Source organism: Marmota flaviventris, chromosome 18 (assembly GCF_047511675.1).
Source record: "Marmota flaviventris isolate mMarFla1 chromosome 18, mMarFla1.hap1, whole genome shotgun sequence".
Lineage (NCBI taxonomy): Eukaryota > Metazoa > Chordata > Mammalia > Rodentia > Sciuridae > Marmota > Marmota flaviventris.
Genome location: NC_092515.1, coordinates 7,783,948 through 7,807,668, shown reverse-complemented (window position 1 = coordinate 7,807,668; position 23,721 = coordinate 7,783,948). Strand labels below are relative to the sequence as shown.

Genomic DNA, 23,721 nt, shown 5'->3' with positions numbered 1-23,721 from the left:
CCATGACGGGATGTCATCTGAAGGAAATCACCCAGGTAGGAACAATGAACTCTGGAATTGTGTCCCCTGACTCCAGGTTTGGCTAATGTCCATGGTGGCCAAATCCAGCCGGCTCCCTACTTGACTTTACAAACAAAGATGGGTTGGCACTTGATGTTATGAAACTTCTCTATATTTTAGTATCTGGGTCCCCTGCCTGCAGAAGCTCCACATGAGGACAGATTTGTGTTCTTTTCTGTTCATCCACATCACCTGGAAGAGCAGCTGACACCGCCTGGGTGACGAGCCAATATTTGCTAAGTGAAGAAGGCAGGATGCCCCTTACCTGCGAGTGAGCCTCTCACTGGAGGGCAGAGTGGAGAGGCCCAGAGGCCACTAGAGCCCGGCATGGGAAGTGGCACCCCGGCCCTGCAGGACTCCCACCCTGCATGCCCCCCTGCTCACCTGAGCCTGGATGATGTGTAGGGTGCCCAGGAGGCAGAGGGTGCACAGGAAGCAGGTCAGAAATGCCCCCAAGAGAGGAGGCGGCATGCAAACCACCCAAGGCTGAGACAGAGAGTAGGGCGCCCTCCAGAAGCCCTGGGGGTGGGCAAGATGCAGGAATGACCAACAGTCAGCGCATGGGTATTTGTCTGGCTGAAGGCAGAGAGGAATTGAATCAGGCATTTTTGCTGGGGCACATGTGCTCTGGACAGACAGAACACTGGGCCCATCAAGATCAAAGAGCTACCTTTTATAAAAGGGGAAACTGTTTTCTGAGTTTTGTTTCATTACTAGTATTGCCAAGAAATTCTAGAGAGTTTTGGCAATCACGTGACCCTGTGAGTGCTCAGTAGTTATGGAGTGGTGACATGTGTCTAAAGCACTGTGAACACTTATTATGTGTCGCAAGTTACATCATCCACCAGTCCCATGAGTTGAATGAGGGAGTGTGGACACCACCCAGGTGACAGAGTAAAATGGTGAGCTTTCTGATGGTTTAGTTGTGCACTGTGGTGACACGTAATAGTTGGCTTCATTTTGACACAGTCATACCCGCATGGGATGACATTTGCTCCACTTCCGTCCCCAGTGGCTGTGATGTTCCTCCCCCACTTTTCCCTCCTCTATCCACTAGTATTTATGTACTTACGCTTTATAGGGATGCATTAAGGTGGAGCCCACTGTGCTGTATTTATAATGCACACTGCATGATTTTGTCCACTCCACTCTCCATTTTCTCACCTCCTTATTCTACATTCATCTTCCCTCTCTCTAACTTTATGATATCAGAGCCCCCCCCCCAGTTTTCCCTCTTACATTGCTCCAGCTTCCACATATGAATGAAAATATTTAATCCTTCATTTTCTGAGCTGTCTTAGTTCACTCAGCATGATGTTCTCCAGTTCCATCCATTTATCAAAGAATACTATAAGTACATTCTTCATTATGACTTAGTAATATTCCACTGTGCATATATATACACCACATTTTCTTAATCCACTCATCTGGGTTATTTCCCCAAACTTGGTTCATGTGAGTTATGCTGTTATATACACTGATGTAGCTGTGACACTACAGTATTCTGACTTGGCATAAATGCAAAGGAGTGGGACTGCTGGGTCATATGGGATTCCATTTCTAGTCTTTGGGGTAATCTCCATAGTCCTTTCCTGAGTGATTGTACTAATTTGCAGTTCTACCCACCATGTGTGAGTGTGCCTTTTCCCCTACAACCTCCCAAGCATTTATTCTTTGTGTTCTTGATGGTTGACATTCTGAGTGGAGTGAGATGACATTTCAATGTAGTTTTGATTTCCATTTCTGTGATTGCTAGGGACGTTGAATATATATATATATATATATATATATATATATATATATATATATATATATATATATTACATATATCTATCTGTTGTCCACTTATATTTGCTACTCTCAGAAGTGTCTGTTCATGTCTTTTGGTAAAATGGTTACTTTTTGGGAGTGGGCCCAGGTGTCAGGAATGGTGACATTTACACATTGTACCTCTGAAGCAGTGGGCCAAAGACCTAGAGTAAGACCAGAAACTTTATAACTGCTACAAAAATAAGAGTGTTAAGTCTCCAACATAGAGTCACAGGCTTCCTCCTAAGACTCCTAAAATGTATGAAATAAAACAAATAAATAGCAAATGGAAAGACATCAAATTGAAAGAGTTCTGCACAGCCAAAGAAGCAAGTATGTGAAGAAAGATGCTAAAGAATGGGAGAGAATCTTCGCCAGCTACCCTTCTGACAGAATATAGAAAGAACTCAAGGAAACTAATCTCCAAAAACCCAAATACATCAGGCAATAAGTGGGCAAATGAACTAAACAGACATCTTCCAAAAGAAGAAATGCAGATGGTCAACAAATGTATCAAACCATGTTCAATCCTAGGAAATCAGGGAAATGTAAATCAAAACTGCAAATAGATTTCATCTAACTCTAATTAGAATGTCAAGAATGAAGACTGATAATAAATTCGATGAGGGTCCGGGAGAAAGGAGCACCTTTGCACTGTTGATGGAATTATAAATCAGCACAACCACTATGGAGCTAGGAATGGAGATTCTTCAATGTTAGGAATGGAGCCACCACGTGCCCCAGCTCTGTCACAGCTTGATATTTACTCAAAAGAATTCCAGTCAGCATAGTAAACAGCAGTACATGCACCCCCTGGTTATGCCAGTGACACAATAACCAAGTTAAGGGAAACAACGTGTCAAATGATGAGAGGATACAAAATGTTGTATATATACACCAGGAAGCTTTATTCAGCAATAAAGAATTACAAAATTATGTCATTTGCAGGAAAATGAATTCAAATGGAGAACAGCTTGTTATGTGAGATAAGTAAGACTCAGAAGGTAAATGGTTATACATTTTATCTCATATGCAGAAGCTGGAAAGGAAAAAGGAAATAGATGAGACAGTGGAGTCTTAAAAATGAACCAGGGGAGGGATGAAGGAGGGAAGGGGAAGGGGGAGGGGGTGTCCAGCAGTGAAACAGACCTGATTATGCTGTGTGCATGGTGTGTGCCACCTAGAACCCATCTCTTCCTGTGATCATCATGCACCAATAACATATTAATGTAAAAAGGAAACGGAATCTTACTGAAGGTCATCACCCCACCAAGTGGCAGAGCTGCACTTGGTTCCCGTCTTCCATAGGAAACAACGAATCACAGCTCAGTGAAAATTGCCAGTGATTCTCCCAGAGATGGAGGGAGCAGTGGGTCAGTTTTTATCTATTACAGAAGTGAAGATGTTGTTCCCAGTTTGCATTGAGAACATGGTGCAGTGAATCTGTCAATCCAGTGGAGGCATGTGAGTGTCGTCCTCAGGTAGCAGGGTGGTTTGTCAATGTTAACCACAAGTGCTGAGCATGTGGTTTCATTGATGTCTTGCTAGAGCGGAGCACCCCATCCTTATGGGTATTCCTGTCAGGCCTGAAAGAATGTGGATCCCTCAAGCACTCAACCTGCTCAGAGCTGCTAGTTACAACTGAAGGCAATTCCAACATTTCCTTGACTTTTATTAACTTTGTTGCCAAAGGAGAACCCTGACGAGAGAACAAAGGAAAAGGAAAAGCTTAGGAAAAAAAATACGAAGGACCAAGAAGGAGAAAGGCATCCAGACATGGCCCATTCCAAGGTGCCAATCTTGGAGATCCTTCTGTGCTAGCGGGCACCTTAGTTAAATGTCCCCTTTTTATCTGTGACAGGGGTTGTTTGATACCTGTGTTTCATAGATGCACAGCACAGAAGCTTCTTTCAAGCAATTTTGCTCATCATTTGGCATTACTCATATAACAGGTATCCTGTATAATCCACAGGGACAAGGCATAGTTGAAAGAGCTCATCAAACTATTAAAATGTACTTACTAAAACAAAAAGAAGGAATTGGGAAGGGATATAAATCCCCGAACGATAAGCTTAACATAACCCTTTTTACTCTAAACTTTTTAAATTTGGATTCATCAAGGCTTAGTGCTGCGGAAAGGCACATGCGTCTAAAAAATGTACATAAGCCCAAGGTACTTTGGAAGGATATTCTAACTGGACAATGGAAAGGTCCTGACTCAGTGATTGTCTGGAGTCGGGAGTCTGTTTGTATGTTTCCACAGGGAAAACAGCAGCTGATTTGGATTTCAGAGAGACTAACTAAAGCGATTTCTACAGACCAAAAAGAAGACGATTTGGCTCAAATCCATAACAGCTGATATTCAGAACTCCAGTTTAGCTATCCTTACATCTGCGACTATGGTTCTCCCACACCTGGAGGCCATGAATAATGAGCACCATTAAGGCCTATTTCAAATGTAAAAAACCTTGAGGCTTACTTGTGGGAATACCTTCAAACTCATATGCAAGTTACAGGAAGAAGGATGAGATATCAAAAGAAGAGTCAAACCCAGGTGGTAGAAAGGATGCTTTTTTCAATTTTATTTTTTGAGCTCATACAGACCTAGGTTAATGCTTTTCTGATCAGTTTTATTTTTTGATCAGCTGTGGAGTTTTTAAACATTACAATGGAGATTTCACCTGTGAAAAGCTACAAAGCCTCTACTATTGTGATATGTGTGCACATTTGTGTTATGTGTTGTTTGTTATGTGTGCACACTTGTGTTATGTATTGTATGTCTGTATGTGCATATGTCCATATATCATTTATGAGAAGCGCTCATGAAAATTTAAGCAATGGATCCAAATATCTTTTATTCACGTGATTTAAACAGTTTAATTTAAATTGGGTAAACAGTTGAAAGTAAAGATATCTTTAAAATTAAGCTTACAAGTTTTTCTAGGTGTTCAAAATGTTAATGTCTATGAAATAGTCTACCTAAATTCAGAAATTTACAAGGATTGTTTTAAAATATGAAGATTAACAGATCTGTTTGTTTACTTTCACCTTTCCTTTTCATTATATCTAGTAATTCTGTTCAGGATAATGTACTAGATTGTTCAGAGGATTGTTTTCTTAGTACCTGCTGGAATGCTACACGGTTCTTTAGCCATCATTGCCAGAATTCCTGCCTTCATCCCAGTTCCAGTGAAGACAAAAATAGAAGAATTTCTAGTACTTCAGAATTACAGCTACCATCATCACAGCTGTTGCTGTTTCTGCTGCTGCTACTACAGCTTCTGCGATAGCTATCACAACAAACTGTACAAACTGCTGCATCAATAAGTACTCAACAAGTAGCACAAGAAGCTGCTTACAGAACGTACCTGGACTGTGTATCACTTATATGCATTATGAGCTAATCTATAGATAATTGTAATAGTACCAGGGTATCTTTGCTGACAGTGTCATCGGTGGTAAAATTTTTCCAAAGGAGCCGTCTATGGCTTGGTATCATGGCATTTTGTATCCTCCTCCTTCTGCTTGTAGCAAGTTATTTATGGTGCTTGTGTAAAAACCACTATGGTCGTTATCCACAAGTATGGCTATATATGTTGGGTTGGTAGTCAAAGACGGGTAAGATCCAATTACAATGGTACCAACCTAAGCCAGGAAGCTGATGATTTGAGGTCAGACAATCCAATGACGGGTAAGGAACATATGTAGTATTGGACAACCTAAAACAGGCACGGTCCCTAAACCACATACTTGTTGTTTAATTAAACAAAAGGGGGGAGATGTTGAGAGCCACAACCAAGTGAAGATGGCGCCTGGCAGTTTGCCAGGAGGACTGCTTGTGAGGCAACGCCACCGAGCCATTAAGATGGTGGAGATTCCTTATTGGCTGATTGCTGTATCTGGATAATACTAATTGAATCAAGCTGTGTGTAATCAGTTAGGTATATATACCTCTGCTGTCTCGCAATAAAGCGGTTCTGGCTACCGTGAGTGCCCGCTCAGTTCCCACTGAGTTTCCCTGCAATAAAGCAGTTCCTGCTTCAACCTTCAAGTTGCTTGTCACCTCCCGGTTATTTGGACCAGCTGGACTGCAGCACCACCCTCTGGCTAACTACTTATTGACTTTGAGGGTTGAACATCTGAACATATAACACACAGGAATTCCTGAAACTCCATGTATTTGAATTTTTGAGTGGGCCTCCCTCTCAAACTACCTCCAGAGCTGAGGAGAAGCCACCCTAATACAACCCAGGTGGCCTTCCTGCCATTCCACAAACATCCCAAATGTGTCTCCATTTCAGGTCACTTACATTTGGGTTCTGTCTGCCACAACTGTTCCTGAAAGATGGCAGATCCTTCTCTCTCCCTCTGTCCATTTCTCCTGTCTAAGGAAAGCCCTGTCACCGGCTCAGAGGGCCCCTCTTATCACTATCTAAAATGGGGACTCTGACGACTCTGTCTCTCCCCTCACCGTGACGTGATACTCCACAGTGGGTGTCTCTGCCTGACTCCACACTCTACATTTGATCCTGATCTACGTTGATATTCATTTCTGTGAATGTGGGGTTATTATCTTTCTCCTCATCTGCACTGCATACTCTAGGACGGGGGAACTTGGCTTTAACCATCTACCTCCAGTCAAACAAGACACTCCCTGAAAATGGGCACATCACCAACCGCAATTGGCTGAATTCACAGGCCAGGCCTTCCTCAGAGATTTGGTGTGAGGAATTTGGGAATCTATGTGGAGAGAGCATTCAGGCCCAAACAGGGCAGCTGAGGAGCTGTGAAGAAGAATGACTGTTGCTGCCCCTGAGCCTAGTGCCCATGACCTGCTCTGGGATCCTAATAAGTAATGTCTGATGTTCACGCCTGCCAGAGAGTAGGCGAGAATGATTTCCAACGTCTTTTCTGTGGGTAACCTTCATGACTGTGTGTTTTCACCAGTTAGTTCTTCCCATTAGAACTTCTGGATCTGAAGACTTGAGAGCCAAGTTTAGGCCTTGCTGGAAATGATGCCTGAGATGTCCAGTTGCCCAGCTCTGCCGCACTGATAACAATGTGAAAAGCCTTGTTGGTGGGCGGTGGGATAACCCTTACCAATGCCTTTGTGTTCACAGGTGGGGGGTGGGATTTACAAATTGCTCTGAAAAAAACATAATAAAATACAATTATTGTGCTTAGATTACGTTTGGTTTGATAGAAAATTCAGGGACTCTGTCATGGTGACCTTGAACATTGATGTGGTTTGTCACTATCTTATGTAGATTTCAAGACCTTTGAGTATAGACTGAGGAGTAAGGTGCAGGAGACTAATACTACATAGCTCTGCTGCATGACCTCCAAATTTAGTGAATTGTACATTGAACTAAAAGCAGTCCAGAGGTAGAGTTTATTTGGACTTTACCTTCATTACAAGATTATGGAGAAAAATTTCCTAACACCTACCAGGGGCCAATGAGTGAACAGTCCAGTTCAGTTCTAAATGTATCCTAGAAAACTCGTACCTTTGGTTGTGTCATGCTTGCCAAATAGTGCTTTAAATATGGGGAAATTGGTGAGGGGAAAACCCAGGGTCACTTATAGGAGAACAGGAAACTGTGTCCCAAGTCTCAGTCAATTCCTAACCACTCATTACACCTCAGCTCAGATAAAACCATGTGGTAAATGCTGAGTAGAAATGAGAACTCAGACTATATCATTTCTCTCACCATTGATGTATGTTTGAAAAGTCCCAAACAGAGAAATTGTTACTTATGATGTAAACACCACCAGGAAGGAGAATAAACTAGTCTGAAAATCAAACTCCTCCAGATCCTCATCACAACACAATCTGGAGATGCACGTAAAGAAAAGGAACCCTAGGTGCTGCTACATTGTATTTCTTGTTTTAAGAATGAGAGACAATTGTGGGTGATATTCATCTTACATTGGTAGGCTTCTGTTTAAAATTATACATGATTTTTTTAAATGCCAGGATGTGACAAAGTGAATAGGGAAATTCCAGTCATTTTTACAAGCAAGTGATGAGAGAAGCCAAATACAGGCTCAGAATGAAGAAACAGGTTTTAAATTCTGCCAGAGCTTTGTAGGTTCACATAGGAGATGGGCTCATGCAGAGAAACCCACCCATGTGTGGAAGTCTATTTCCCTTCCTGATCCCCCTTCCCCACATGCCCCTCCCCCTCCATTCTCCTACTCTAACCAACTAGAATTCCTTTTGCTTCTCAATTATCTTATATTTCATTGGTTCTTTATGTTATCCTATCCTCCCACCCCCTTTTCCCGAAAAGTGGTTTTTACGTGAAGAACCCCTCAGTCCTGAGCATGTCCCAGGACAGGAAAACCACACAGTGTCCATGGAAGATCATGGACCTGTTAGAGGTTACTCCCATGGGAACAGCTCTTTGGGGAAACCCGCCATCTTCTCCTGGTAAACTTTATCAAAGGCTTCAGCTTGGGCCACTGTGAGGTGATTCTTCCAGTCCCCAGAGATGCCTGGAAAAGATGAAGTAGACACAGATCAGATCTAGGGAGAGGTCTTAAGATGGAGACCTCCTCCCTGCTCTGTCAAGACAGCAGAGTGACCCCTGGGTCATTGGTGAGGCCTTCTCCTGCCTGCACACCATGTGCATTTCCCCTTCTACCTGTCTGGAAAGTGTGTCCTGACTGCCCTTCTCTCCCAAACCATCCTGCACAGAATCCACAAGCAGCGATCCTGGCTATAAATCAGAACATCTGGACTGGAACTAAGTCTGACCACTTGTTTTTTGAGCACTTTGGCCCAAGCTGACAAAATTTCAGACCTGGGTGATGAGAGCAGGTCACACCTAGTCTCTCTGCTTTGGCCAATCCCTGTGATCATACCTTCTGCACATGGAACCCATGTTGACCCCTTGCCAGATCCAGTGGCTCCAGTTCCTGGGGGCTCAGAGTCTCCCAGGACGTCCACTCTCCTTCAGCCAAGTTCCCTGGTGCTTTGAGGCTCCAGGTGTAGGGTCCTTGTTGGTTGGGACTCCATCCCTGGGACTGCCCATTTGCTCTCTCGGCTCCATGACACAGTCTTCTGTTTCAGCTTCAGACTTGCCAGGCTGCCCCCTCCTCAGGGTGTTTACATTTCCTGCTCCTGACCCCAGAGTGCTGTCCTAGCAGACACCTTCACCTCTGTCCACTGGCCTCACTCAAATGTTTACTCCAATGCAGTGACTCAGTGGGCTCTCAGCTCAGAACCCTACATCTCCATCCTCGTTCATAGCAATGATCAAACCTGATACATTCTGTGTACTTAGTTTTTGAATGTGCATAAGGTATGCACTTCTAACATATTAGGGTATGAAATAATTTTCACAAATTGCCTAAGAATTACTGCTTAAAGGAATTATACCGTATATGCTCAATAAATATTTTTGGATAGGATTGATAAAAAAATGAGGAATAGACTAGCTTTACAGACAAGGGTTTTAAAAACTCCCTGGAGGGGATACCCAGTGACAGTGGTGGTGGTGACATGGGTGCTAAATATATGGACATGATTCTTATCCTTTACTTATGTGATTACAGCATTATGCATCATATACATTAATTTTCACATAGCAGACTGATCTAATAAATTAATAAAAGAATAACAATAGCTAAACCAATGTAAGATGTGCATGTAAACAATACACTCAGATGAATATAAAGTAGCAGCCTATGTCATATGTCATGGCTGTCCTAATACCACACACGACTCCCATTTTCATAGTTATCTTCATTAGTAGAACAATCTTTACTGATTTCTTCTGCTGGGCCTGGGCTCCTTCCCAAGTCCCATCCCCATCTCTGTTTTATGGCTCTGGGTTCCAGGCTCACTGGGTGACAGGAATCCTGACCTCCTGAATATCCCTTGAAGTACTTAGTATATTGATTCCATGGGTCACCCTTTCAGATCCATGTGAACTGGAGGAATATGGCAAAACAGGTCCTGCCACTACTTGGAGTAGACATTTTCAATAGGCCTGAACCCAAGGGTGGGGACATGATTCGTCTTTCCTCACAGGAAGGAGGCCTTACAATGTCTCATAGCAAATGCCCTCCTCTCCACTCTCTCCAGTCGTGTCTTTCTTTGTGTATCTCTCTCTTTAGGGCAGTGCTCTGTGGTAAGTCACCAGTGGAGTGGCCCAGACACCACCATCTCCAGACCCACCTCCTCCCCAAGAAGGGGTCAACCTTCTCCAGGTACCTGCAGCCCATCCCAGTCCCATGAACACAGTTTTCCTGAAGGGCACGAGAGGCTTTCTGGGCCATGAAGGATTCAAGTTGAAATGTCCCAACACCTGCATTCTCAGTGCCGGGGGTAAACACAGGAATGCCCACGTAGTCTAACCCATTCTGAAACCAGGGCATTTACCTTTTCTTGTAATTAAGAAAGGCTTAGTAAATAAAGCTTCAGGCAATGTTTCAAAGTTGGACATCTTGTTTTGTTTCATGACTTGGAAGGAGCTGTTCTTGAGGACGGAGTCCAGTTCTTCTGGACTCAACTTCTTTCCCAGGAACTGACAGATCCTCTCTATGGCGCTTCTTGGGTCCTACGTGTGAACATGAAGAGGGAAGCTGTGAACGGCAGGACAGCAGGACTCGGAGGATGGGAAGGGGTGTTAGGAGGACTGTGGGAGGAAGAGGAGGGGAATGACATCAGATGGGGGAAGCCAGCTGGGGACGCCAGGGGAGGGAGGCAGAGACAGGGCCAGCAGAGGGCGTGAGGTGTGTGGTGATGTGGAGATCACAGGGGCTTCCCAGGAGGCTGAGTCAGGACACCCCAAAGGCAGGGGCTGGGGTTTCTAAGGAGACGCCTGAGATTTCAAGATAAGGCAGCGAGACAAAGTCCCCAAAGGCTAATCCTCACACCAAGTGATCCTGCGTCCCTTGACTGACACTTAATAACACACAGGGATTTACAATGTCTCCTTAACTTGACCCCGTGATTATGGATGGGTTTTCCTGGGAGATCACAGCAAGGGAACAGGTCATTATGAGAAGAAGGTATTTCCTTGGAGACCTAGAGCTCCTGTCAGCACCATAGTCCTTTATTATAGTCATGTTTTCAGGAGCCCCAGTCACTGAGTGACAAGAAGACCCAACTGTGCCAATAATGGAAGAACATGCTGTTGGTTGGAGAGGAGAATCCCAGGCAGTGTGCAGCTTGCTGCTGAGGTGGCTGACATGGCACCAAGGCTCCTCCCTGAGGACCGGCCTCATGCTGAGGACACAGCAGAACAGGAAGCAGCTGCAGGAAGGTGACCAGGGTCCCTTCTCCAGGGGAAACAGATGCCTGAGCCTGTGGCACCTTCTCTGTCCCCAAGACACACCCACAGGACAAGGGTTTTCTAAGGTCTGCTCACTCCTTTACTTTTTGTTCATTTTTGACCACTTCTGAAAAAGCTTCTAAATATTTTAAAGCTTCCCATTCTGTGTGGACCTGTGAGCCTCCCACAGAGCCCCGTGCATCTCTGTGCCGTTCATGGGCAGTTTTTTCTGCACCGGCAGAAAAATAACGTTAGGCTAAGTACCTCCTCAAAGTGTGACGATCCAGTCAGTGTAAGTGGACATCTGCAAACTCAGATGAGAGTATTTATTTAGTTGGGAACATTCAACATCCTCTCCATTTGCTATTTTGAAATACATACTTAGTTACTCTTCTCTACGGTTGCCACCCTGTGCCTCAGGTCACTGGAAGTCATTGCTGTTCCCAGCTGTACCCTGCACCCACCCACCAGGGCTGAGCTCATCCACAGGCCCTGCCTGTTACTCCAGCCCCTGACCCCTCACAATAGTCACCCAAAGTGGCACCTCACATTCATGTCACTTTGTCAGTCAAGGGGGAATCCAGAAAGGTGGACCTAACTCTGGGATTAGTGCTTTCTGCCCCACCCCTTCGGATGGCTAGGTTTCTGGGAACAGACAAGGTCCTGCAGGCAGAGAACTGAGCAGGCCCAGGGGGTGGCATAAGCCGTGGCACTCTTCTGGGTTTGTGAGAAGGCCCTTTAGATGATGCCAGACTCAATAGTTTGGAAGATATGAAGAAAGATCTTGGAACTTAGGGAGGGTCTCACAGAAGCTGGAAAATGGAGGCCAAAGTTCATCTCCTCTCAGTGACCTTCACAGCCTATGCTTTGACAGGAAACATGAAGGGGACACCCTGAAGACCAGGGACATCGGGGAGAGAGAGGATGTTGGGATGCTATAGGTGCCGACTATGAGAGGGCGCTCACCTTCTGCAGCTCTTCATAACTCAGCAGCAGGACGTTCTCCCTGTCTCTCATGGACATCCAGCCCCGAATGTGCTCGAACCATGATCCATAGGGCACTGTGGGGCAGGCACAGGGGTGCAGGTTACACACTGTCAAAACAGGTCTGAGCCATCTGTGTCACACTACACATATTGACAGCTTGATTCACGTATAATTGATAAATGCTGCTGAAAATAAGTAATGCAATAGAGAAGGGGACCTTTTCTGAATTCATTCTATGGAACTAGTAGCATACTGATACCCAACTGGGAAACACAGATTAAGTAAGTAAACAACAGACCAATATTCCTGCTGAACATAGATACAGAACAGCTTATTAAAATTTCAGCAAATCCTATTCAGCATTAAGATTATACTCAGGACATGTTGTGTTCACACTTTAGGATTGTACATCAAGAGATGTTGATTTCCATCCAGGGATGTAAGGTTGGGTCAACACAGGGAAATCCATAAATGTATTTCACCACATCAATAGAATTGGCCTTGACAGAGGAACTTGGCTGAGCATCATGAGGGCTGTGTGTGACAAACCCCAAGCCAACATCATGCTAAATGGGGAAAATCTGGAAGCATCTCTCCTAATATCAGGAACAAGACAAGGATGTCCACTTTCACCACTGCCATTCAACAGAGCTCTAGAGACTCGAGCCAGAGGTGTTGGCAGAGAAGGGAATCAAAACCTCACCAGTGGGAAAGAAAGAAGCCGCGTTATCACTGTTCGCAGGTGATAGGAGGCTCTGCTGTGAACACCCAAGAACCTTTCCCAAAAAACTCCTAGAACTGATCAATCGAGGAAAATAGCAAGACAAAAAAATCAACATTAATAAACAAGCACTTTTCTTCATCACGAGAATGAATCTGCTGAGGAAGAATTCAAGAATGCAATTCCATTCACAAAGGTTTCAACAAATACCCAGGAAGTGGAATGTGATGGTGCATGCCTATATCCCAGATACTCAGGAGGCTGAGGCAGGAGGATCGAGAGTTCAAAGCCAGCCTCAGCAACTTAGGGAAGCCCTCTCTCTAGATAAAGTATGAAAAGGGGCTGGGGATGTGGCTCAGTCATAGAGCACTTGACTAGCACCTGCAGAGCCCTGGGTCTAATCCCCAGTGCCATAGAATAATAATAATAATAATGCTGAAGTTATCATGTTTTAAAGTCTAACCAGTCTCAAGTCATACTGAAGAGGTATAGTAACAAAAAAGTTTGCTAATATCAAAACATTCACTGAGATCAGTAGATTAGAATAGAAGACTCAGAGACAGACCCACACAGATGGAGTCAAATGATCCTCAAGAAAGACACGAAAAGCAAATTTTGGAGAAAACAAACCCTATTTAATAAATGGTGCTTGGAAAACTGAACATCTACAGGTAGAAGAATGAAGCTAAATCCTGCAGAAAAATCAACTCCAAGTGGATCAAAAAACAGGAATTAGACCATAAACACCGAAACTACTAGTGGAAATCATAGTGCCTATCCTCCGACCTGTAGGTGCAAGCGTTACTTCTGTAAGACTCCTAGTGTTCAGGAAAGGCCAGGAGTTGATAAATGGAGACGCTCAAGTTGAAAAGCTTGTGCACATTGAGGAGATGAGACAGAGAGATAGGGCTCACAGAAGGGAGCAAAACCTTTTCCAGCCAATTTTTCTTACAGAAGATTAACATGCAGAACATAAAAAGAACTCAAAAATAAGTTTGTTATTATTATTTCTTTCTTCTAATTAGTTATACATACAGTAGAATGCATTTTGATTCATTGTACACAAACGGAACACAACTTTTCATTTCTCTGGTTGTGCAGGAAGTAGAGTCCCACCACGTCTGCACTCACACATGGACTTAGGGTAATGATGTCCATCTCATTCCACTGTCTTTCCTGCCCTCATGTCTCCTCCCCTGCTTTTCCCAATCAAAGTTCCTCTATTCTTTCGTTGACCACCGCCCTTGTCCCTTTTGGTTCAGGATCCACTTATCACAGAGAACATTTGGCCTTTGTTTTTTTAGGATTGGCTTACTTTACATACCATGATATTCTAAACCTCCATCCATTTACCTGCAGATGCTATGATTTTATTCTCTATTAATGCGGAGTAATAGTCCATTGTGTATAAGTGCCACAGCTTCTTTATCCATTCATTTGTTGAAGGGCATCTATGTTGCTTCCAAGTTTATCTATTGTGAATTGAGCTGGTATAAATACTGATGTGGCTGTGTCACTATAGTCTGATGATTTTAAGTCCTCTGGGTAAAAACCAAGGAATGGAATAAATGGGTCAAATATGGTTCCATTCCAAGTTTTCTAAGGAATCTCTATACTGCTTTCCAGAGTAGTTGCACCAATTTGCAGTGCCACCAGCAATGTATGAGTTTGCCTTTTCCCCTTACCACCTCCTACCACACTTCTTCTTGCTTGTATTTTTGAAAATTGACATTATGACTGGAGTGAGATGAAATCTTAGAGTAGTTTTGATTTGCATTTCTCAACTTGCTGAACATTTTTTTCATGTATTTGTTGATTGATTGTATATCTTATGAGAAGTGCCTGTTTGGTTCCTTAGCCCATTTATTGATTGGGATAAGACCAAAAAACTTAACACCAAAAACCAAATAACCAAATCAACAGATGGGAAATCACAATCATTTCTCAAAAGAAGAAATACAATGGCCTACAATTGTATGAAGAAAATTTCAACTTCTTTAACAACAAGAGAAAAGTAAATAGAACCTACATGGAGATCGTGTCTCTCTCCAGTTACAATGGCAATCATAAAGAACACAAATAGGAATAAACACTAGGAGGGACTGAGTGAAAAGGAGCACATACACACTATCGGGATTGGAGATTAGTACAACACCATGGATATCAGTCTGAAGTTTCCTCAAAAGACTAGGAATGGAGCCAGCATGTGCCCTAATCATAGAACTCCTTGGGATCCATCAAAACAAAGATAGCACACTATAGCAACAGATGCCCCCCAGGTGGATAGCAGTTCAACTCCCAGCAGCTGAGCTATGGGACCAGCCTTGGTGTCCACTGATGAATGGATACAGAGAATGTGGTTCATACACAATGGATTTTACTCATCATAAAGAAGGACTAAATTATGTCACTTTGAGGAAAATGGATGGAACTGGAGACCAGCATGCTGACTGAAACAAGCCAGACTCACAGAGTCAAGGGTTGTCTGCTTTCTCTCATATGTGGAAAATACGCAGAAGAAGAATAAAATAGATATACCAAAAAACAAGAGAAAGACCAGCAGAATAGAGGACACAGACCTGTATGTGAAGAACACTCACCGTTTCCTTGGATGAACCATTGAAAATACTGTTCCAGTGACTCTGGTTGCTTACATAGTTTCATCATAGACAGATGATAATAACCTGACACAAGAACATCTTTGGGATTTCTCGTGATATATATCACCTTAAATTAGAGAAAATGCGAAAATGAAAAATCAGTCTCAGTCAGTCATTTCCCCACCTTGATCTTGATCTTTCCCTGGGCAGTTCTTCCTTAATCTTTATTAAACAAGATGGATTCCTTTAATAAAATATTATAGCGTTCATTCACCAAATACACATCTTAACGTTCCTATTACATGGTCATGTGCCAGGAGTAGAGGGGGAAGACCTTGTCTCTTCTTTCTGGGATGCTTGTCTACTCTTCCTGGGAAGCTGCTGGTAAGTGGTGAGGGGTGTGTGTGCTTTCCCACAATGACCACTAACAGCACACTGGATTAATAAATTATGGAATATTCAGATTCATAGCACATACAGCATTCTCACACTCAAGACCATTGATGAGTCTCACATGTATGACATTCAGACAGTATGCAAGCATTTATAGAAAATTCAGGAATAAGCAAAAGTAATCTGTGGCTGAAAGTCTAGGGAGTTTGCCCTCAGGTGGTGGGCACTCATGGTAGACGGAGACTTTCTGGATTATAGAAATGTTGTACATCTGGTCTGCATGATAGTTGACCTACTGTGGGCATTTGTTCATATGAAGAGGCTCTTGTTTACGATTAGCAAACACACACACACACACACACACACACACACACACACACATACACCACGTGGTACTTAATCATTAGAAACTAACTTTGTATTTGCGCCAACTTTCTTGGAGTTGTTATTGGAGGACTTATGTCGCTACAGGCCTCAGTTTCCTCAGGCAGAGGCTAAAGGAATCCAACAGGAGACATGCAAATGGGTCTATTGGAGCAGCCTCACTGTTAGGCACTTTGTGACATTTCCAAGACACTTGGTTATCATTCTATGATCTTGGCATCATTTAAACTTAAAACATGAAAAAAATCAGAAGTCAACCTTAAGAAAGGATCTTCCTAAATATAGTCTTTGGCATGTAAGATCTTGGATAACCACTGTCTGTGCTGATCATCCATCAGCCATGGGGAGGCTGGAGAGGCTGCTGATCTCAGAGCACAGTGACGTGGTAATGACGCAAGCCCTGACTCCTAGCAGTCCCCTGGATGTGAGCATTCATCAGTGTATGCAGGCTCTGCTCCCCACATATGGGCAACACTGACTTGGGTGCCTCCTCGAACCTGGCAGGAGGCTGTTATTGAGTGAGATTGGCGGACATGTGTAAGAGCTGTATGCAGGAACACTCTAGTGTAGATGCAGTTATAATTCTGGTTACACATGGAATGTGGTTTTCTAAGATTCTGACTTGAGCCAGTCGTATTACCCCTGAATTCACGTGAGGCTAATCTGCAGAATGGTCCAACATCCTTGCACTCAAGAGTGGTCTGGCACATTATAATGAAGATGCCCAACATACAGAATAAGGAGAGAATTTTAAAAGCTACAAGAGAAAGGAAGCAAATCACATTTAGGGGTAAGCCAATCAGGATAACAGCTGATCTTTCAACACAGACTCTGAAAGCTAGAAGATCCTGGAATAACATATTTCAAACACTGAAAGAAAATGGATTCCAACCAAGAATTGTGTTTCCAGCGAAATTAAGCTTCAGGATGGAAGATGAAATTAAAACCTTCCACGATAAACAAAAGTTAAAAGAATTTGCAGCTAGAAAACCATCTCTTCAAAACATCCTTGGCAAAACATTACAGGAAGAGGAAATGGAAAATAACAATGAAAACCAACAGTGGGAGGTAGGACACTAAGGGGGGAAAATAATCAAAGTGGAAAACAAACCATGTTTAGTAACATAAATAAACAAATATGGCTGGAAGAACAACCCATATCTCAATAATAACCCTAAATGTTAATGGCTTAAACTCACCAATCAAGAGACACAGGCTAGTAGAATGGATCACAAAACAAGACCCAACAATATGCTGCCTACAGGAGACGCATTTGATAGGAAAAGACATACATAGGCTGAAGGTGAAAGGTTGGGAAAATCATATCACTCATATGGACTTCGGAAACAAGCAGGAGTATCCATACTCATATCAAATAAAATAGATTTCAAGCCAAAGTTAATCAAAAGGGATAAAGAGGGACACTACATACTGCTCAAGGGAACCATACACCAACAAGACATAACAATCATAAATATATATGCCCCAAACAATGGTGCAGCTATGTTCATCAAACAAACTCTTCTCAAGTTCAAGAGTCTAATAGACCACCATACAATAATCATGGGAGACTTCAACACACCTCTATCACCACTGGACAGATCTTCCAAACAAAAGTTGAATAAGGAAACTATAGAACTCAATAACACAATTAATAACCTAGACTTAATTGACATATATAGAATATACCACCCAACATCAAGCAGTTACACTTTTTTCTCAGCAGCACATGGATCCTTCTCAAAAATAGATCATATATTATGTCACAGGGAAACTCTTAGACAATATAAAGGAGTAGAGATAATACCATGCATCCTATCTGATCATAATGGAATGGAACTGAAAATCAACGATAAAAGAAGGAAGGAAAAAGAATACATCACTTGGAGAATGAACAATAGGTTACTGAATGATCAATGGGTCATAGAAGACATCAAGGAGGAAATTAAAAATTTCTTAGAGATTAATGAAAACACAGACACAACATATCGGAATCTATGGGACACATTGAAAGCAGTTCTAAGAGGAAAATTCATTGCTTGGAGTTCATTCCTTAAAAAAAAGAAAAAACCAACAAATAAATGATCTCATACTTCATCTCAAAATCCTAGAAAAAGAAGAGCAAAACAACAGCAAAAGAAGTAGAAGGCAAGAAATAATTAAAATCAGAGCTGAAATTAATGAAATCGAAACAAAAGAAACAATTGAAAAAATTGACAAAACTAAAAGTTGGTTCTTTGAAAAAATAAACAAAATCGACAGACCCTTAGCCATGCAAGCGAAGAGAAGAAGAGAGAGAACTCAAATCACTAACATACGGGATGAAAGAGGCAATATCACAACAGACACTTCAGAAATACAGAAGATAATCAAAAATTATTTTGAATCCTTATACTCCAATAAATTAGAAGATAGTGAAGGCATAGATAAATTTCTTAAGTCATATGATCTGCCCAGATTAAGTCAGGAGGATATAGACAACCTAAACAGACCAATATCAATTGAGGAAATAGAAGAAACCATCAAAAGACTACCAACTAAGAAAAGCCCAGGACCGGATGGGTATACAGCAGAGTTTTACAAAACCTTTAAAGAGGAACTAATACCAATACTTTTCAAGCTACTTCGGGAAATAGAAAAAGAGGGAGAACTTCCAAATTCATTCTACGAGGCCAACATCACCCTGATACCTAAACCAGACAAAGACACTTCAAAGAAAGAAAACTACAGACCAATAACTCTAATGAACCTAGATGCAAAAATCCTCAATAAAATTCTGGCCACTCGGATACAAAAACATATCAAAAAAATTGTGCACCATGATCAAGTAGGATTCATCCCTGGGATGCAAGGCTGGTTCAATATACGGAAATCAATAAATGTTATTCACCACATCAATAGACTTAAAAATAAGAACCATATGATCATCTCGATAGATGCGGAAAAAGCATTCGACAAAGTACAGCAACCCTTTATGTTCAAAACTCTAGAAAAACTAGGGATAACAGGAACATACCTCAATATTGTAAAAGCAATCTATGCTAAGCCTCAGGCTAGCATCATTCTGAATGGAGAAAAATCGAAGGCATTCCCTCTAAAATCTGGAACAAGACAGGGATGCCCTCTCTCACCACTTCTGTTCAACATAGTTCTCGAAACACTGGCCAGAGCAATTAGACAGACGAAAGAAATTAAAGGCATCAAAATAGGAAAAGAAGAACTTAAATTATCACTATTTGCAGATGACATGATTCTATACCTAGCAGACCCAAAAGGGTCTACAAAGAAACTATTAGAGCTAATAAATGAATTCAGCAAAGTGGCAGGATATAAAATCAACACGCATAAATCAAAGGCATTCCTGTATATCAGCGACAAATCCTCTGAAATGGAAATGAGGACAACCACTCCATTCACAATATCTTCAAAAAAAATAAAATACTTGGGAATCAACCTAACAAAAGAGGTGAAAGACTTATACAATGAAAACTACAGAACCCTAAAGAGAGAAATAGAAGAAGATCTTAGAAGATGGAAAAATATACCCTGTTCATGGATAGGCAGAACTAACATCATCAAAATGGCGATATTACCAAAACTTCTCTATAGGTTTAATGCAATGCCAATCAAAATCCCAACGGCATTTCTTGTAGAAATAGAGAAAGCAATCATGAAATTCATATGGAAAAATAAAAGACCCAGAATAGCAAAAACAATGCTAAGCAGGAAGTGTGAATCAGGCGGTATAGCGATACCAGACTTCAAACTATACTACAGAGCAATAGTAACAAAAACAGCATGGTACTGGTACCAAAACAGGCGGGTGGACCAATGGTACAGAATAGAGGACACAGAAACCAATCCACAAAACTACAACTACCTTATATTTGATAAAGGGGCTAAAAGCATGCAATGGAGGAAGGATAGCATCTTCAACAAATGGTGCTGGGAAAACTGGAAATCCATATGCAACAAAATGAAACTGAATCCCTTTCTCTCGCCATGCACAAAAGTGAATTCAAGATGGATCAAGGAGCTTGATATCAAATCAGAGACACGCTGTCTGATAGAAGAAAAAGTTGGCTATGATCTACAGTCGGTGGGGTCGGGCTCCAAATTCCTCAATAGGACACCCATAGCACAAAAGTTAATAACTAGAATCAACAAATGGGACTTACTCAAACTAAAAAGTTTTTTCTCAGCAAAAGAAACAATAAGAGAGGTAAATAGGGAGCCTACATCCTGGGAACAAATCTTTACTCCTCACACTTCAGATAGAGCCCTGATATCCAGAGTATACAAAGAACTCAAAAAATTAGACAATAAGAGAACAAACAACCCAATCAACAAATGGGCCAAGGACCTGAACAGACACTTCTCAGAGGAGGACATACAATCAATCAACAAGTACATGAAAAAATGCTCACCATCTCTAGCTGTCAGAGAAATGCAAATCAAAACCACCCTAAGATACCATCTCACTCCAGTTAGATTGGCAGCCATTATGAAGTCAAACAACAACAAGTGCTGGTGAGGATGTGGGGAAAAGGGTACACTTGTACATTGCTGGTGGGACTGCAAATTGGTGCAGCCAATTTGGAAAGCAGTATGGAGATTTCTTGGAAAGCTGGGAATGGAGCCACCATTTGACCCAGCTATTCCCCTTCTCGGTCTATTCCCTAAAGACCTAAAAAGAGCATGCTACAGGGACACTGCTACATCGATGTTCATAGCAGCACAATTCACAATAGCTAGACTGTGGAACCAACCTAGATGCCCTTCAATGGATGAATGGATAAAAAAAATGTGGCATTTATACACAATGGAGTATTACTCTGCATTAAAAAATGACAAAATCATAGAATTTACAGGGAAATGGATGGCATTAGAGCAGATTATGCTAAGTGAAGCTAGCCAATCCCTAAAAAACAAATGCCAAATGTCTTCTTTGATATAAGGAGAGTAACTAAGAACAGAGTAGGGTCGAAGAGCATGAGAAGAAGATTAACATTAAACAGGGATGAGAGGTGGGAGGGAAAGGGAGAGAGAAGGGAAAATGCATGGAAATGGAAGGAGACCCTCAGAGTTATACAAAAGTACATACAAGAGGAAGTGAGGGGAAGGGGAAAAATAATACAAGGGGGACAAACGAATGTCAGTAGAGGGGGCAGAGAGAGAAGAGGGGAGGGGAGGGGGGATAGTAGAGGATAGGAAAGGCAGCAGAATACAACAGACACTAGTATGGCAATATGTAAATCAATGGATGTGTAACTGATGTGATTCTGCAATCTGTATATGGGGTAAAAATGGGAGCTCATAACCCACTTGAATCAAATTGTGAAATATGATATATCAAGAACTATGTAATGTTTTGAACAGCCAACAATAAAAAATTAAAAAAAAAAACAAACAACAAAAAAAAAAGAAACATAAAAAAAAAAGAGTGGTCTGGTTGTGGCCACATGAACCTAAATAATATCTGGGAATGGCTGTCTCACCCAATCCACCCAGTGAGCACACACCCCAGCAAGATCTGCAGGGTGACCTAGGCACATGGAAGGGGAAAGCATGGGCTGAACATTAGGCACTGACCTTGGCCTTGGAAGTGAATAGAGACTTAGGGAAGAGATGGAAGGGGAGGTGAGAGGACATGAGCCGTGGACCTTCTCTCTCATTTAACAGTTTGTAACCCACATCTGTCTCTATCCAGGGTGAGCGTTCCCAGGTGGGCACAGATCGAATCCACTTGGTATCACCATGGGAGTGAATCAGGCAGAGAATTTCAACCAACCAGTTAGTTCCTAGATAAAAAAGGAAAAGTGATGGTCACTCACTTCAACCTGGCTTGTGAACAAAACTTATGATAAAATACATGACATGCACTTTACCATCTGCCCATTTTAAGCATGCCATGGGGTGGTGCTGAGCAGTGTTCAGCATGTTCCTGCTGTTGCTCAGCAGATGTCCAGAAGCTTTTTGTCTGAAAAACTGAAACTCTCTGCTCCTTAACAACATTTCCCTACTAATTCCATCTTTCAGGCCCTGGAACCCACCATGGGGCTCTCTGTTTCTGTGAACTTGACTACACTTTGCCCCAGGGATTCCTATACTATTTGTCCTTTTGTGCCCATCAGACTGCACTTAGCATGAGTCCCAGTATTGACCTATATTGTAGAAGGAGTCAGCCTGTGTCCTGGTTAAGGCTGAATCTTACTCCATTGTATCAACTCGCCACATTTTGTTTACCCTTTAAATTACCAGTGGATATTTGGATGCTTGCAACCCTTGGCTCTTGGCTGAGATCCTTCTAATATGTCCCAACTTCCCTTGACTTTCCAACCTCGTGTCCCTTCAAAGGTCATTGGCCCCAATCCTCGCCCAGTTTGCTGTGATCCTGCTCCATGCCCTTCTCCTGTAGGTGCATGACACATGTCCTTTCAGTCCCTTGAATTTTCCAGGCTCTTTCTGATTTCAAGTCCACGCTGACCCTCCTGCTCTACAGTACCCCTCCACCACATGACCTCCATTCCAACTTTTCCTTCCTGTTGAGCTGGTATTTCACCAGTAGGTCTTCACAGGTCACCCTATTCCACACCCTTCTCCGTGCCACCACACAAATGCCCAAATCTGCTTAGGATTCACTCCTATATCTCACTCTAATACCTCAGACGACCCCTGCTGAGCACTTATGTCACTCTGTCCTAGTCTGGATGCAAGTGGCCTGGGGCACTGCCTCTTCTTCCCTAAAGCAGGGCTCACTGGCATGGAGAGGTCAGGCCATCCATCTGCTGTGTAAGCGAGAAACGCAGCCATCGCCTTTCCCATTGATGGTCCCTGTCCTGTTTCCTTACCTGATTTGGGGTAGGTCACCAACACTGTGTCTTCATCCTTTATCACAAACTGAGCACATGCTTCTTTCAAAACTTCATAGCTAAAACCAACCACAGCGAAAGGTAACCCTTCAAACCACAAGTAGCCATCTGTCATGGTGATGAGCTCTCTGTGCGAGGTGCAGGGGTTCAAGCTGTATCCACCATTGGATGTTGGGGGAGGTACTGGGAGGCTGGACTTTGAAGTAAAGTCAAAAGAATCATTAACTTTTCTTGTTGTCAAATTAACTGGGTGATTAAACAAAATTGTGACTGGTGATCAAAGTTTCTTTTTATTGAGCAATTTAGGAATCATTCAGGGAATGACAGGATCAGGATGTGAGCATGAGTTCATAGACAGGACCCCATGGCAAGTGCTGCAAAATAACCCCACTGAGCAATGTGTGGGGCCTGAAGAAAGCCATTTTTTTGTTTATATGTGTTTTGAAGAGTTTTCATAATAGAAATTTTACATGAAATCAATAGATACAGTGTAAGAATAATAGCCTGGAAGGACTTTGTGGAACTGTGGATGGAAGACTCTTGACTCTAAAGGACAAGAACCTGCTTCAGAGTCAGCAGACAGAGGGCTGGACTATCACTGGACTCCAGGG

General features: G+C 42.4%; 1 protein-coding gene across 1 annotated transcript; it reads right to left on the bottom strand.

Moving 5' to 3' along the window:
* Positions 1 to 8,254: 8,254 nt before the first annotated feature.
* Positions 8,255 to 23,225, bottom strand: LOC139702667 (sulfotransferase 2A1-like). The gene is made up of 6 exons (XM_071604257.1): positions 23,090 to 23,225; positions 21,831 to 22,039; positions 15,462 to 15,588; positions 12,120 to 12,214; positions 10,259 to 10,436; positions 8,255 to 8,367 (listed from the first exon to the last, which is right to left on the bottom strand). Exons 1-6 carry the CDS (start codon positions 23,223 to 23,225, stop codon positions 8,255 to 8,257), a joined length of 858 nt encoding a protein of 285 aa, XP_071460358.1.
* Positions 23,226 to 23,721: the final 496 nt, after the last annotated feature.